This window comes from Podarcis cretensis (assembly GCF_951804945.1).
Source record: "Podarcis cretensis genome assembly, chromosome: 9".
NCBI lineage: Eukaryota > Metazoa > Chordata > Lepidosauria > Squamata > Lacertidae > Podarcis > Podarcis cretensis.
In genome coordinates this window covers 62,620,347-62,635,048 of record NC_137178.1, presented here as the reverse complement: position 1 = coordinate 62,635,048, position 14,702 = coordinate 62,620,347, and the positions used below count along the sequence as shown (strand labels likewise).

The window sequence follows — 14,702 nt, the reverse complement described above, 5'->3', positions numbered from 1 at the left end:
ATTTCTAGGGAGTCTAGTTCTCTCCTTTTTTGTTCTATAAGTTTGAGGAGTTTTTTAGATCCTGTTTGTTTGTAGCGTGTTGAGAGGGCTGTGATGTCTTGTTCTATTTTGCTAATTTTTGAGGAGGTTTGTTTTTTAAGGAATGTTTTCTCTTTTATGCAAGCTCCTCTGGTGACCGCTTTCATTGTGTCCCATAGGAGGGGGGTTGTTATATTGCCTACATCGTTTTCCTTGAAGTAGTTTTGGAGGGTTTTTGTGAGACTCTCTCTAATTTGTTTGTTTGTAGTTAGGATGGGACTGAAGGACCATGATGGGGTGGTTTGTGTTCCTTCTCCTATTTTAACGATGACTTCTACTGGGGCGTGATCTGTGATTTTAATGTTACCGATGTTTGTTGATTCCACTGAGGGGATCAGACCCTGTGTGAGTAGAATGCTGTCCAGTCTGGACACTGTATCATGACGTCCCGATTGGAATGTATGGCTGATGTCTCCCGGGTTTTGCTCACCCCAAATGTCGTAGAGACCCCTGTTTTTTAGCATTTTTAGTAACTTGTAAGAGTTCCTAGTTGTTGGGGGTTTCCTTCGGAGGAAGGTTGCCCATGGGGTTGTAGGGTGGATATCTTTCAGGGATATACCTTTCATATTTAGATTGAGGTCCCCTCCTAGGATTGCTTCCCCTTCAGAGAAGGAGAGGAATTTGTTTAGTGTCTTCTGGAAGAATTCTAATTGTTTCGCGTTCGGGGCATATATGGAGCCAATTGTCAGTTTGATTTTACCATCTAGTGTCCCTTTAGCGAAAATGAATCTGCCTTTTTTGTCCCTGAGGACTGTTGTGGCTGTGAAGTTCAGGTCTCTACTGAGTATTATGGCTACACCGCGAGCTTTCCCTGAACCTCGTGCGACCCACTGCTGACTGAAGCGGGGGTCGCTCAGGAGTTTGCTGCCTTTGGGTGGGTTGTGTATTTCTTGTAGGAAGGTGATGTGTGGTTTCATGGTGTTTATGTATGAGGTGATGCGTTTTCTTTTGATGGGGTTTCCCAGTCCCCTCACGTTTAATGTAATTGCTTTTAGGTTAGCCATCTTGCTTATCTATTATGTGGGGCGATTCCCTGCCAACCTGTTCGGGTTGTCTTGTGTCTCTCTCTTCGTGTTGTTTAAAGAACCAGTGGGGTTGCGCTGACCTAGGGTGTGGTGGGTGGGGGGCTAATGGGATTAGAGTAAGATTTGGGTTAAAGAGTAGGGGGTAAGTTGTAGAGAGTTTCCTATATGTAGTCATATAGGTGTTTGTTTGGGGTATTTTGGGCCATCTGGCATTTAGCCGGTTGGTCCTAGGTCTCAGCTGGTGTGGAAGGCCGTGTTCAAGGACAGGCCGTCCCCCCTGTTGTTTGCAAGAGGGGGAGATCAGTGAGACAGTGTGAAGTGACTTTGTAACGTCGCTGTCAAGTATAAGGTTTATGAGCAATGTTGCCAATGTTATGAGCAACATTGTTGGTGTGTTGGGGTGTGGGTGTGGGTGCTGGTACGCTCTGGTGCCACCATAGTGCTGGTTGGGTATCAGATTTTAGCCTGATTGTGGGTTGTGTTATTGAGGTTGGAGGAGTTGTTTTTCCTTAGTATGGAGTATGGGAATGTTGAAGGTGTGGGTGGTGGGGAATGTGGTTGAGGTCGTCTGGGCTGGTGTTGGGGTGGGGATTTCTGTGGGGGTGGGGGGCTGGGGGGATGTTGATGGTGTTAACTAAATCTATGTTTTTTTGGGGGGGGAGAGGGGGAACGGGGGGGGGGGGATCACCAGTCCTTCAGTTTGTGGTTTTTTCCTGGTTGCTTCATTCAGCTGCGGTTGTTGTTGTTGTAGGGTTGTCCATCTGCGATGAATTGGTTTGGTTAATCTTGGTCTGGTTTCTTGTGTCGTATGGCCGGCGGGGTGGTTCTGAGCATGATGCTTGTCTGTATTGGTTTGCGTTGTTGTGCCGCTTCTGTTGTTTCCTTTTCTTCTTCTGTACCGTCGTCCAGTTGTTTGCTGTTGTTTCCTCGTGGTTGGGGCTGTCACTTGGTGGGTTTGTCGGTTGCCATTCCGGTGGGAGGTTGAGTTCAAGGTTCTTTAGTAGTTGCAGGGCCTCAGGTATGTTGGTAACCATGTGTTGTGTTGTATTGGTTGTTACAATGAGACGGAAGGGGAAGCCCCATCGGTATTTGATCCCTGCTTGTTGGAGACGCTGGGTGCATGGGCGCAGGCTTTTCCTCCGGTTTAGGGTATCCTGAGATAGGTCCTGTAGGGCCAGAATGGGGGTTTCTCCATATCGAAGGTTGGTTGAGTTTCTGAGGTTGTTCCATACCTCTTCCTTCTTTTTGTAGCGCGTGAAGCATACAATGATGTCTCTTGGGGGGGCGCTGGGTTTTGGCATAGGTTTTAGGGCTCTGTGAGCCCTCTCCAAGTCATCTGCCTCAAGTTTCAGGCCTGGGATTGTGTTTTTCAGCCAGCGTATAATTAGGTCTGCTGGGCTTTTCTCCTCTGTTTTTTCAGGAAAGTTGCGGAAGCGGATGTTACAGCATCTATTGCGATCTTCAAGGTCGGCTTGCTTAATTTTCATCTCTCTGTGTTCTGCTTCCATTTGGTTTACCAGTTCGTCCAGTTTCTTGTTCACATGTGCGTTCTCCTCCCGGTATTGCTCTATTATTCTTTCTTGCATTTGGTTCTTGTTCTCTAGAGCTTCCACTTTGGAGGTTAGATTGTTGATTAGTGCCTGCATGGGAGCCATTGTGGCCTTCAGTGTTTCTTCTAATCGTGCTTCTAATCTTGCTTCCATTTCCCTCAGATCTCGTTTCGTTACTGGGTGGTCATCATCTTGAAGGGGAGTTACGGTATTAGCATTGTTTGCCATCTCCCTGGTTGGTGTCATCTCAGTCTCCCTAATGGTTTTGGTTTGAGGTTGGCTTGGCGTCCTCTTGGAGTAGGGCGTGTGGTGGTTAGGAGTTGTGGCAGTGGTGATTCCTGGGTATTGTTGGGTCCTGGGCTGATCAGGCGTTGCTGGCTGGTGGCTTGTGCAGAGCGTTTCGATTAGGTGGTCATTTGTGTCACTTCTAGCCTGTGTTTTAAGAACTTCTCTAGAGTTTCTGTGGTTGCCTCAGCGTTGCCGCCAAAGCGGGGGGGGGGGGACAGGTGAGTAGAGATGGGTAGACTAGCGGACAGACAGTTCATATAAAGGGGGGGGTTAGCAGGTAGAGATGCAAGAGATTAGAGGGGTGGGGCCAGGGAAAATATGTGTTTAGGAGGGGGTTGTATATACCCAAAAAGGGTATTGGGGTCCGGTTAAGGTGGAGGTTGGGGTTGGGAGTGCGCTCAGAAACAGAGACAGACAAATAGGCTATATGTAAAGGGTGGAGGGAGAAAAAGGAAGAAGAAAGAAAGAAAGAAGAAGGGGGGAGACGGGGGGGGGAGAGGGGAGATTGGAGTAAAAGAGAAGAGAGAGAGAGAGACAAAAAGAGAGTTGAAAGAGAGAGGAGAGATAGTACAGTAATATCGGCGGTATTAGATTGCAGCAGTAGTTTTAGTTATAGTATGATGGGGGCAAAGTATGATATGGTGATATGAATGTGTGTATGTGTTTCCTTTAGGGGAAGGGGGGGATGGAGAGAGGGAGGAGGGAGAGAAAAGGAGAGGAGGAGGGGGAAGGGTGGGAAAAGGAGGGAGAAGAAAAGAGAGGGGGAGAGAAGGGAGGGGGGAGGGTGAGCTGTGGCAATGGTATGGGGGGGGAAAGTCTTATTTTAAAAGAGGGGGTGGGGGAAAGGGCTCCCCCCTCAAAAACAAGCTGACGAACAGGCTAAAAAGGGGGAGTTGATTTTAAAAGATAAAGGGGATAGAGAACAAAATTTGGGATGGAAAGTGAAAGGTGGGATAAAAGGAAAAAATAAAGGGGGTGAAGGGAGAGAGAGAGGAGAGAAAAATAAACGGTGGGGGGAGTATCAATAGCAATAGCAGTGATATGGAGGAAATTTTTGTTTAAAAAGAGAGTGGTGGTCGTGGCTGGGGGTGAAAGATCCCCCCCTCAAGAACAAGCTAACAAATAGAATAGAAATAGAATAGAGAGGAGGGGGATTGTGTTTTTTTTTTTTTTAATTAAAAAAACAACAACCCTATTTCCCCCTAATTATTATTATTATTATTTTCTGTTTGAAAAAAGTAAGGGTGGCTGCTGCAGCAGTGGCCCCTCTTTTAAAAAGAAAAAATGATAAAAGTAGGTATATGGAGGGGGGAATAAAAAAAAAGGACTTTTTTTAAAAACAAAAAAAAGGGAGAGGGGGAGGAAGGGGTTAAAAAAAAGGATATATTTTTTTTAAAGAAAAGGGGGGGAAGAGGGTAGTTTCTTCCTTTCTGCGATCTCCTTTGTCATGTGGTTTTCCTCTGTTTTCCTCTGTTTTCTGGCGGGGTAGGCTCCCGTCGGCTCAGCCACGTGTTTTTTCGGAGCCTGTTTTTTTCTGAGCCGTGCTCACCTACCTCTCCTCTTCTTTCCCGTCAGCAGAGATGGGGGCAGCAGCAGTAAAGTTTGGGCTCCTTATTCTTTCTTTCCTTTTCTCCTTCTTTCCCCCTTTTCTCTTCTTTTGAGTATCTTTCATTTTGCAATAAGAAAAGTGATGGGAACATGCACTATAACGTGTGGGAGAGCACCCAATGCAGCTTTATCTAACCTCCTCACAAACAAATCAGGATGTATGCTTACTAAATAGCCAATGTTATCTAGGGCTGCCATATGTCCAGGATTTCCCAGCCAATACTGCAGCAGTCGACAGCAGTGTCCGGGCAGAAATCGGCGAAGTGTTTGGGGAAATCCAGGCACATGGCAGCCCATGTCAGCAATGCCGTTTTTGCCGACTTCCCATAAAAACTCGGCAAGTTTTCCTTCCGGATTTTCACTTTTTGAAATGTGGTATCCCTAATGCTACCTAACCTTCCTGCAAGCAAATCGTCATGAATGCTCAATAAACAGGCTCTCAGACAGCTTTAAAAGGGGATTAGACAGGTGCAGAGAGGAGGTCTATTTTGCTGTTGCTTGTGGGTTTCCCAGAGACATCTGATTGGCTACCATGGGAAGCAGAATGCTGAATTAGAAAGTCCTTTAGTATGATCTAGGACGCGGGTGGCGCTGTGGGTTAAATCACAGAGCCTAGGACTTGCCGATCAGAAGGTCAGTGGTTTGAATCCCCGTGATGGGGTGAGCTCCCGTTGCTCGGTCCCAGCTCCTGCCAACCTAGCAGTTCGAAAGCACGTCAGAGTACAAGTAGATAAATAGGTACCGCTCCGGCGGGAAGGTAAACGGCGTTTCCATGCGCTTCTCTGGTTTGCCAGAAGCGGCTTAGTCATGCTGGCCACATGACCTGGAAGCTGTATGCTGGCTCCCTCGGCCAATAAAGCGAGATGAGCGCCGCAACCCCAGAGTCGGTCATGACTGGACCTAATGGTCAGGGGTCCCTTTACCTTTACCTTAGTATGATCTAGTAAGGTTGTTCCTATGTTCATATCCTGAACCACTCAACAATCTATTGAGTCCGCTAGACACCAACCATAGTTTCATGGTTGAGCAGGGATATGACCTACTGGTACCTGCTTGATGCAGACTTCTCCCCCTTTTCCCTCCATCTCAAAGGTTAATGCTAATGTCTAGACCTTGGGCAGATGTCCTGACATAGATTGCGGCATTGGAAGCCCATAAAACAACTGATAGCAGATTCTTCCATGATGCCAGTCTGAAGCAGTCCTCAACTTGGTTGCTACTTCGCTATTTGAATAAAGTTCTGCAACTAGAATCAGCAGTACCAAGCTATTTATGACTCAATTGGTCAGTTAGTTAAGTTTTTTTTATTATTTACTTGATTGGGGGGGGCGCTCCTGGCTACACCCATGCATGCAAATTGAGTAAGAATTTCAAAGTAAACTAATTTCTGAGCAGAATTAGTTTGCTGAGTCATTGACGGTTCGGCTCTTGAGAAGCGTTTCCCAACATTGGTCAGCATTTTCTCCATATGTCAAGAGATGTTCTCTTCAGACAAAGGCAAAAAGCCCACGTCAGAGGCAAAGGTAAATGTGAGATAATCTGGCATGCACCTTTATCTCAGGAGGAGAGGTCAAATTGCCTCGTGGAAGTAAAATACATTTGAAATGCCCTTCATGACCCTTCTAAGCAAAACTGATACTCTCTCATCCCATTCCAAACATTGTTTTGCTTTTTTCATACTGCTGGTCTTCCAGAGATCACAGTGCTCAGCTTCAGGGATAACTTACTCAAATAAAGAACATGAAGAGTAAGATGTGAAGCAGGGGCCACTGGGGTAGAAAACAGCAAGCTGGGACTCATCTGTTGTTGTTGTTGTTGTTGTTGTTGTTGTTGTTGTTGTTGTTGTTGTTGTTGTTTAGTCGTGTCCCACTCTTCGTGACCCCATGGACCAGAGCACGCCAGGCACTCCTGTCTTCCACTGCCTCCCGCAGTTTGGTCAAACATGCTGGTAGCTTCGAGAACACTGTCCAACCATCTCGTCCTCTATCGTCCCCTTCTCCTCGTGCCCTCAATCTTTCCCAACATCAGGGTCTTTTCCAGGGAGTCTTCTCTTCTCATGAGGTGGCCAAAGTATTGGAGCCTCAGCTTCAGGATCTGTGCTTCCAGTGAGCACTCAGGGCTGATTTCCTTAAGAATGGATAGGTTTGATCTGCTTGCAGTCCATGGGATTCTCAAGAGTCTCCTCCAGCACCATAATTCAAAAGCATCAATTCTTCGGCGATCAGCTTTCTTTATGGTCCAGCTCTCACTTCCATACATCACTACTGGGAAAACCGTAGCTTTAACTATACGGACCTTTGTTGGCAAGGTGATGTCTCTACTTTTTAAGATGCTGTCTAGGTTTGTCATCGCCTTTCTCCCAAAAAAGCAGGTGTCTTTTAATTTCGTGACTGCTGTCACCATCTGCAGTGATCATGGAGCCCAAGAAAGTAAAATCTCTCACTGCCTCCATTTCTTCCCCTTCTATTTTGCCAGGAGGTGATGGGCCCAGTGGCATAGCTCATAGCTTCTCTAGGGACTCATCTACACAGCTGCAAATAAAATGTGTTGTAAAGTGCAATATGCAAATGTGACACTAGATGGTGACAGTGAGCTATGCAAAATTCAATGGATTTTTCAAAACTTTTTTAAAAAGCATTTTCACAGCAGTTTTTTTATGTGTGTGTAGATTCCACCCTGGTCTTGCCTCATCCATGACTAATCAACTGCTTGGATATGCAGAACTTGCACATTACAAGTGTCATATAATGGTTATTCCACATCTGTGAGTAGCTGATATTTTAGCGCAGTTAACATGAGACAGGGAGGCTCGCTAGGTCCCCATTCCCTGATAGGTTCTCCATGTCTTCTCTAGGTCCCCACCCCACCCTGAGAGGTTTGTAGGTTGACTACACAAGAACAGGCCTTTTCTGGAGTGGCTCTGCATCTGTAGAGAGCTCTCCCCGGAGAGGCTCATCTGGCACCTTCGTTACATGTCTTTAGGTGCCAGGTAATAACATTCCTCTTTACCCAGGCCTTCAGCCAGTAAATGATCTATGGCCTGTTAAATGTGGGGGGACGGACTGTTATTATGATTATTTTACCATTATGCTGTGTGTTATTATGCTATGTATTATTAATATTTTATTATGCTGAGTATGTTCCTAATGTTGTACAGCACACTAGCAGCTTTGGATAGAAAGTGGTATACAGTCATACCTCAGGTTAAAGTCGCTTCAGGTTAAGCATTTTCAGGTTGCGTTCCACGGCGACCCAGAAGTAATGGAATGAGTTACTTCTGGGTTTCGTCGCTCGCGCATGCGCAGACACTCAAAATGATGTCATGCGCATGCGCAGAAGCGGCGAATCGCAACCTGCGCACGCGCAGATGCAGGTTGCGTTCTGCTCAGGATGCGAACAGGGCTCTGGAATGGATCCTGTTCGCATCCAGAGGTACCACTGTATAAATTGAATAAATAATAATATACTACTTGAGGAGCCTGCTAATAACTTCTTGATTTCAGCAAGCCTACCCACACGTATAATTTAGTACTTGTTTTAAATGTTTTGCTGATTTACCCATGGGCTATTGATAATTATTTTGTATTATCTTATGCAGTGCTATTTTTCTAGAAAAAGAGGTGCTGGAACTCACCAGGAACACTTCCCTTATTCTCTTTGAATGGCAATGGCGCCCACCTGAGAGGTGCCAGAACTGAGCTCTGGCGAGTTCTGGCTGAACCCCCTCCCCCATCTTATGTACATCACTTAGACTTACAGTGGTGCCTCGCAAGACGAAATTAATCCGTTCCATGAGGCTCTTCGTATAGCGGTTTTTTCGTCTTGTGAAGCAAGCCCATTGACAGCTTAGCGGATTAGCGCTATTAGCGGCTTAGGAAAAGAGGGGGAAAGGGGGGGGGAACCCGCAGGAACTTGCAAAACCCACAGGAACTCGAAGCAAGCCCATAGGGAAATTCGTTTTGCGAAGCGCCTCCAAAACGGAAAACCCTTTCGTCTAGCGGGTTTTCCGTCTTGTGAGGCGTTCGTCTTGCGGGGCACCACTGTATATTTATTAAACCGTTTACTTTTTTCTAAATATAATAATAATAATAATAATAATAATAATAATAATAATAATAGGGCTGGCTCTGCCGTTAGGCATGTAAGTTAGCTACTTCATGTTCAAGGTTTTTGTGAGGATAAAGTAGAGAAAGAATATTGTGAGCTGCTTTGAACTCCTGTGGAGGAAGGGCGAGTCAGAGATGTAATAAATAAACAAGTGGTTCAGTTATTTCATTTATTCTATTTTTGTCATTCAGACGTGCCCTATAGATTATATGTCTCTGAAACCAAAATATCTTGAACTGAACTGAGTTTTTGGCTCGATATGAGGCTGCTAGCAAACGACAATTAATGAATGAATGAGCAATTAGATTCTCGTTTGACTATGTTGCCAATCTATTTGCATCTCTGTAAAAATGATAATAAAACCCCGTCAGTACTGTAGTATATTAACGCCAAATCCAAAATACTTACTGATAGGACGTTTCCATTTCTATTTTCTCCTTCTTCTTCTTCATTAGGCACATGCAAGAGTCTGGCATAATTACAACAAACATTTCCGACCACAACAGAAAGGATTTTTGTCGATCACTTTGGGATCCCACTGGATTGAACCGAGCAGATCCAAGAATGAAGAAGACATCAGAAAGTGTCAGCAGTCCATGCAGAAAGTGCTTGGGTGGTTTGCCAAGCCAATACATGGGGATGGAGATTACCCAGAAGAGCTGAAGACAGAATTTGCCTCTCTCTTGCCAAACAGTACTGAGACTGAGAAGAACTACATTAAAGGAACCGCTGACTTTTTTGCATTTTCCTTTGGTCCAAATAACTTTATACCCCCAAAGAAACTACCCAAAATAGGACAAGTTTTCTCGCTTGACCTGAGGGAAGTGTTGAACTGGATTAAGTTGGAATATAACAATCCTAGAATCCTGATTGCAGAAAACGGCTGGTTTACCAACAGCCACGTGAAAACGGAAGACACCACAGTTATCTACTTGATGAAGAATTTTATTAATAAGGTCTTGCAAGGTTTGTGGAGCTACTGAGTTTTTGAATTCACCCAACAGATCTGAATGAGTGTACATGCAGATCCTGCTATTCAAGCATGGAGATTCACTTATCCAAACAGGGATTTGTACCCAAACCTCACTATACACAGCACAGATTCATATATGCAAATAGTCAGGCTCATGTGTGGTACTGTAAACAAATAAGCAGCCTTAAACAAGCTTATGGTTTATGTATGTATGTACACATGCAGCCTATTGCAGTTTTTTATATAAAAAATGCAGTTATAATCAGTTGTCGAGGGGGTGGGGATGACTGATAATTAAGAGGATGACAGCAGGTATAGAAAGGGAATTTAACCACTGCAGTCCTGAGGGAAAACCCTGAAGCTAATATCCAATTAGTTCAATTCTGTTCTTAGTAGTATATTCACATGGTCCTATCCTTTGATCACTGGAAATATCTGTGACTTGCAGAATGAAAGCTACATACCTCTTTTGGTCCATATCTGACCTAAGTATGTTCAGAATATAACCACAGACTTGGCAAGTTAAACATTGGTTTACTTACAAACTCTTCAAAAGTCAGGTTCATGTGCTTTTCCATGCATCAGTCAGAAAACACAGGCAGTAGAACTTGATACCAGTGTAGGCTTTTCGTTCAGAGCAAATGCCTGCTTCAAAATAGGGTTCCCCTCCACCAGAGAATATGTCTTTAGGAGAAGAGTCAGTCACTGACATCTCCAAGTAACCATGGGAATAACACTCTCTGAAACTATGGAGAACGATTACCATCCAATGGAGACAGTACAAAGCTATGCAACTCAATGTCCTGAGTATAAAGGAACTTCCTGAATATCCTGTTTCAAAACCATTTTACTGTGCAAACTTTGTAATGCATATCATAGTCTGGTTTTCTAATATTGTCCCTTTACTTTCATTTTCCCTGTGCAGCGATTAAATACGATCAAATCGATGTATTTGGTTACACGGCCTGGTCCCTCCTGGATGGATATGAATGGCAACATGCCTACAATAACAGACGTGGATTATTTTATGTAGATTTTAATAGCAAAGAAAAAGAGAGGATTCCCAAATCATCCGCATTTTATTACAAGGAAATCATACAAGAAAACGGCTTTCCTCTGAAAGAACCAGCTTTCCACGGCCAGTTTCCCTGTGACTTCTCCTGGGGTGTGACAGAGTCAGTTATTAAGGTAGGCATAATAAAAAATGTAAGCATCTCAAGTCTCTCCTTGGATTGAGCTAAATTTAACAACAACATTATCTTCCTGCAGTCCCCAAAAAGTCACAAATGCATCTAAAAGACCTATTTGAGTTATTAATGTTATTTCTTATTTAGGGTAGAGATGGATCTTTTGCACCTTTAATAGTTATGTAGAATTTCAGTAGGCATACCCAGTTCTGCAAGCTCTTCTACTCAACTGTTAGGAGACTACTTAGGACTCAGCTACACAGCTGCAAATAAAATGTTTTAAGTGTGTTGTAAAGTGCAATATACAAATGTGACACTAGGTGGCAACAGTGAGCTATGGAAAATTCAATGTATTTTTCAAAACCTTTTTTTAAAAAAAAGCATTTTCACAGCGTTTTTTAATGTGTGTAGATTCCACCTTATTCTCTTTAGCATCTTTCCACCCGGTTATAATAGTTTAACAAATGAATCTAGTTTGAAGTTTCTCCCTAGATTTGTATGAACACTGTGCCTGGTTCATTTTGGACATAGAATTAATGCAGGCATATATCCATGCTCCCTGCTTCCTCGAGTGGCATTTTACTTATTTACGGCATTTGTATGCCACCCTCGTAACGCAGAAGTAGAAAACAAATGAAACACAAAGGCATAATGCTGCTTAAAAAGAAAGGGATGGAGAACTCTATGGGTGCTATTTTCAGGTGAGATTCAGCCGCACAGCAGCAAATTCAGCCTGCAAATTGAAGTTGAACTGGAGATCCTGCACAACAAACCTGCTTCCCAAAAAGTTAAGATGTTTGCAGTTAGGAAAGTGATGGGAAATGCAGTGGAAAGTGAGGGATGACCAGGGCCAGATTTAGGTTTGATGAGGCCCTAAACTACTGAAGGTAATGGGGCCCTTTATATATCCAGCTGTCCTTTGTCGCTGTTTTTTTGTGTTGAATATATGCTATATGGTAATTTATGGACTTAATAGGTATCTAAAGCCATTTGCACAGGTTGCCATGCAGCCAGTCCATGCAGAATGTAGGTACCCTATATATAGAAATGAGCAAACCAGCGATATTTTAGGGAGCAGGCTAGTAGGCGGGGCCCATTACTTACATCATAGGAGCCTACACAACACAAAACACTGTTGCTGTATGTGGGTTTTATTTTATTTGTTTTTTATCTTATATTTTGGAAATGTACATCCAGTTTTTTTCCCTTTAATTTTTTTGGGGGCCCCCAAGAGAATGGGGCCCTAAGCTATAGCTTGTTTAGCTTATACGTAAATCCAGCACTGTGGATGACCCTTGCTTGGCAGAACAATGTCTAGCCTCGCCACAAACCATTAGGATGAATGCTCAATAAACAGGATGCCTGAAAGTGGCCTACGAATATAATAAAAGAGAACTCACTGCAAGGGTTGGGGTGTTTTCCATCTTCAGTGGTTTCCCTAAACCCTTACCAACGCTACCACTTAATGCCATGTACTCAAATCTGGTCAGACATAGTTGTTATATTTAACAAAGATATCAGTGTTTAGTTATTACAAGATTATGCAGTACACAAGCTTATGTGGTTACTTAAATATACCTTTGCCTCTATAAATGGGTATATACCTTGCTAACCTACTATTTTTTTAAAATAATAATAATATTTATTTATTTTATTTTGACAAAGTAATAATCACAAATAAATAAGAATAAAAATGTGCACCCCACCACCAAGACCATTCCATTGTAACTATCCAGCCTCCCAAAATTTCAAAACCTCTTGCGACGGTTTGACCCCTTTCCATTTTAACAGTAGAAATTCTACAAACCACCCACAATATCTCCTCAGAATCATTTCTCCTGCCTGTTCCCTGACTTAGCTTAATAGCACAGGTTAATTTATCATTAATAGCCAGGGCTTTTTTCTGGGGAGACGCTGGGGTACACATACCCCTAAACATTTTGTGAATCTAAGTTTGGCCTCATTGAGGGACAGTATTTCAATATGAGTAGGAAAATGAGAGTACCCCATGTGACGTTAACATAAGAGAGAGTGCTGGAGGTGAAATAGTTAAATAGGTTGCACAGTCAGGACCCAGGGGGTGGAGTCAGTGGGACTATAAAATCAGTTCTGGGAGGAGTTCTGGGAAGAGTTCGTTGGGAGTTGTAGGTGACTAGTTGGTTGGATTTCGTGGGTTGGCTGGTTGGGAAAGGAAGTTGGTAATAGAGAGACAGTTAGGGCAGTGGGTTCTTGATGTGGGGAGGTAGAAAAGATAGAGAGAGGAAAATAAGACTAAGAAAGTAAAGAGCAAAACATTTGGAATGCTGTAAAAGTTTTGTTGTGTCTGAAATAAAATAAACTCTTCTTTATTAATTGAGAAGCTGACTGAGACTGAAGTGATTTTACCAGGGAGGACCTGGTTGGTGGCAGCGGATTAGTGGTGCACGGGTCAATAGTCCGGGGGCTCCGTACGAACGCCACACCCCTAAACTTTTTTTTCCAGAAAAAAAGCACTGTTAATAGCTATATCCCAAACTTCTTTATACCATTCTTCCATTTTATATTCTGCCTGCCTCCACCACTTCCTAGCTATAAATTCGTACAGCTGTCAATAAATCTGTGAGCAAGTCCTTCAGAGCCTGCGAACCTTCCACCCCACCGTAAATTAATAATAAATGCTACCTCTGGACTTTCAGTCAGCTTTAACCCAAACTTATTACTGCCACTTTAAATAGGTAAAGGTACCCCTGCCCGTACGGGCCAGTCTTGACAGACTCTGGGGTTGTGCGCCCATCTCACTTAAGAGGCCAGGGGCCAGCGCTGTCCGGAGACACTTCCGGGTCACGTGGCCAGCGTGACATCGCTGCTCTGGCCAGAGCCAGAGCCAGAGCCGCACACGGAAACGCCGTTTACCTTCCCACTGGTAAGCGGTCCCTATTTATCTACTTGCACCCGGAGGTGCTTTCGAACTGCTAGGTTGGCAGGCGCTGGGACCGAGCAGCGGGAGCGCACCCCGCCGCAGGGATTCGAACCGCCGACCTTTCGATCGGCAAGCCCTAGGCGCTGAGGCTTTAACCCACAGCGCCACCTGCGCCCCTGTCACTTTAAATACCAGTTGCTTATTTTTTACTTTTACTTTGAGGAAGTAGTTAGTAACCCTATTAAATCTCCTTTCTCTGATCCCCCCCCCCCCAGCCTAAACCCAGTGATTCAGCTGCCCTAGCTTTCGTTACCAAGCCATTCTGCCTTTCTCCAGGGGTGGACTTTGGTAATATTGCACCGTGAGCAAGGACAAAATTCCCGCCCGCCCCCAGCTAAATCTTTCTTATATTCACAATAATTCATTTTAGTACAGTTGCTTTTTTATGGATCTGCTCAGTAAGTTCCCTGTATAAATGTAGATTATATATTATTATTATTATTATTATTATTATTATTATTATTATTATTATGATGCACCCCCTCAGCTTGGCACCCTATGCAGGGGGTGGACTGCCTGCACTGACCTAAATCCATTGCTGCTTCCTCTGAAGTCTTCTGCCTTGAGACTCTTCTTCCAGCTGTCCACTGATGGGAACTGACTCTGGCTGACTCGCACCCAGCCATATATTCACTTTTTCTGGCCACCACAGCCAATCACATAGGCTAACTAAAAATTCTAAACCTCCAACCACCAATCAGAATATGCATGCTTTAGATCCCTCTTGTGCATACTGAGAGTTCTAACTTCCACCCGTCCTCTGTTGTCAGTTAAGGTCCCCCCGCCCCATGACGACAGTTAAACTAACTTTCATCTGACTAGACAAAAGATTCTGCCCATCAAAGTACAATGTACATTGCGACACAAATGGCAGAATACGCCACATAACGCCTACTAAAATATAGTTTAGACCAACAGGATTACTTT

At 43.9% G+C, this 14,702-nt stretch overlaps 1 protein-coding gene across 1 annotated transcript in view; it reads left to right on the top strand.

Moving 5' to 3' along the window:
* Positions 1-14,702, top strand: part of KLB (klotho beta) — a 45,738-nt gene that overhangs the window by 15,722 nt on the left and 15,314 nt on the right. The window contains exons 2-3 of the mRNA XM_079989665.1: positions 9,112-9,622; positions 10,555-10,817. Of these exons, the coding sequence (XP_079845791.1) occupies positions 9,112-9,622; positions 10,555-10,817 (774 nt within the window). The remainder of the gene's footprint in view (positions 1-9,111; positions 9,623-10,554; positions 10,818-14,702) is intronic.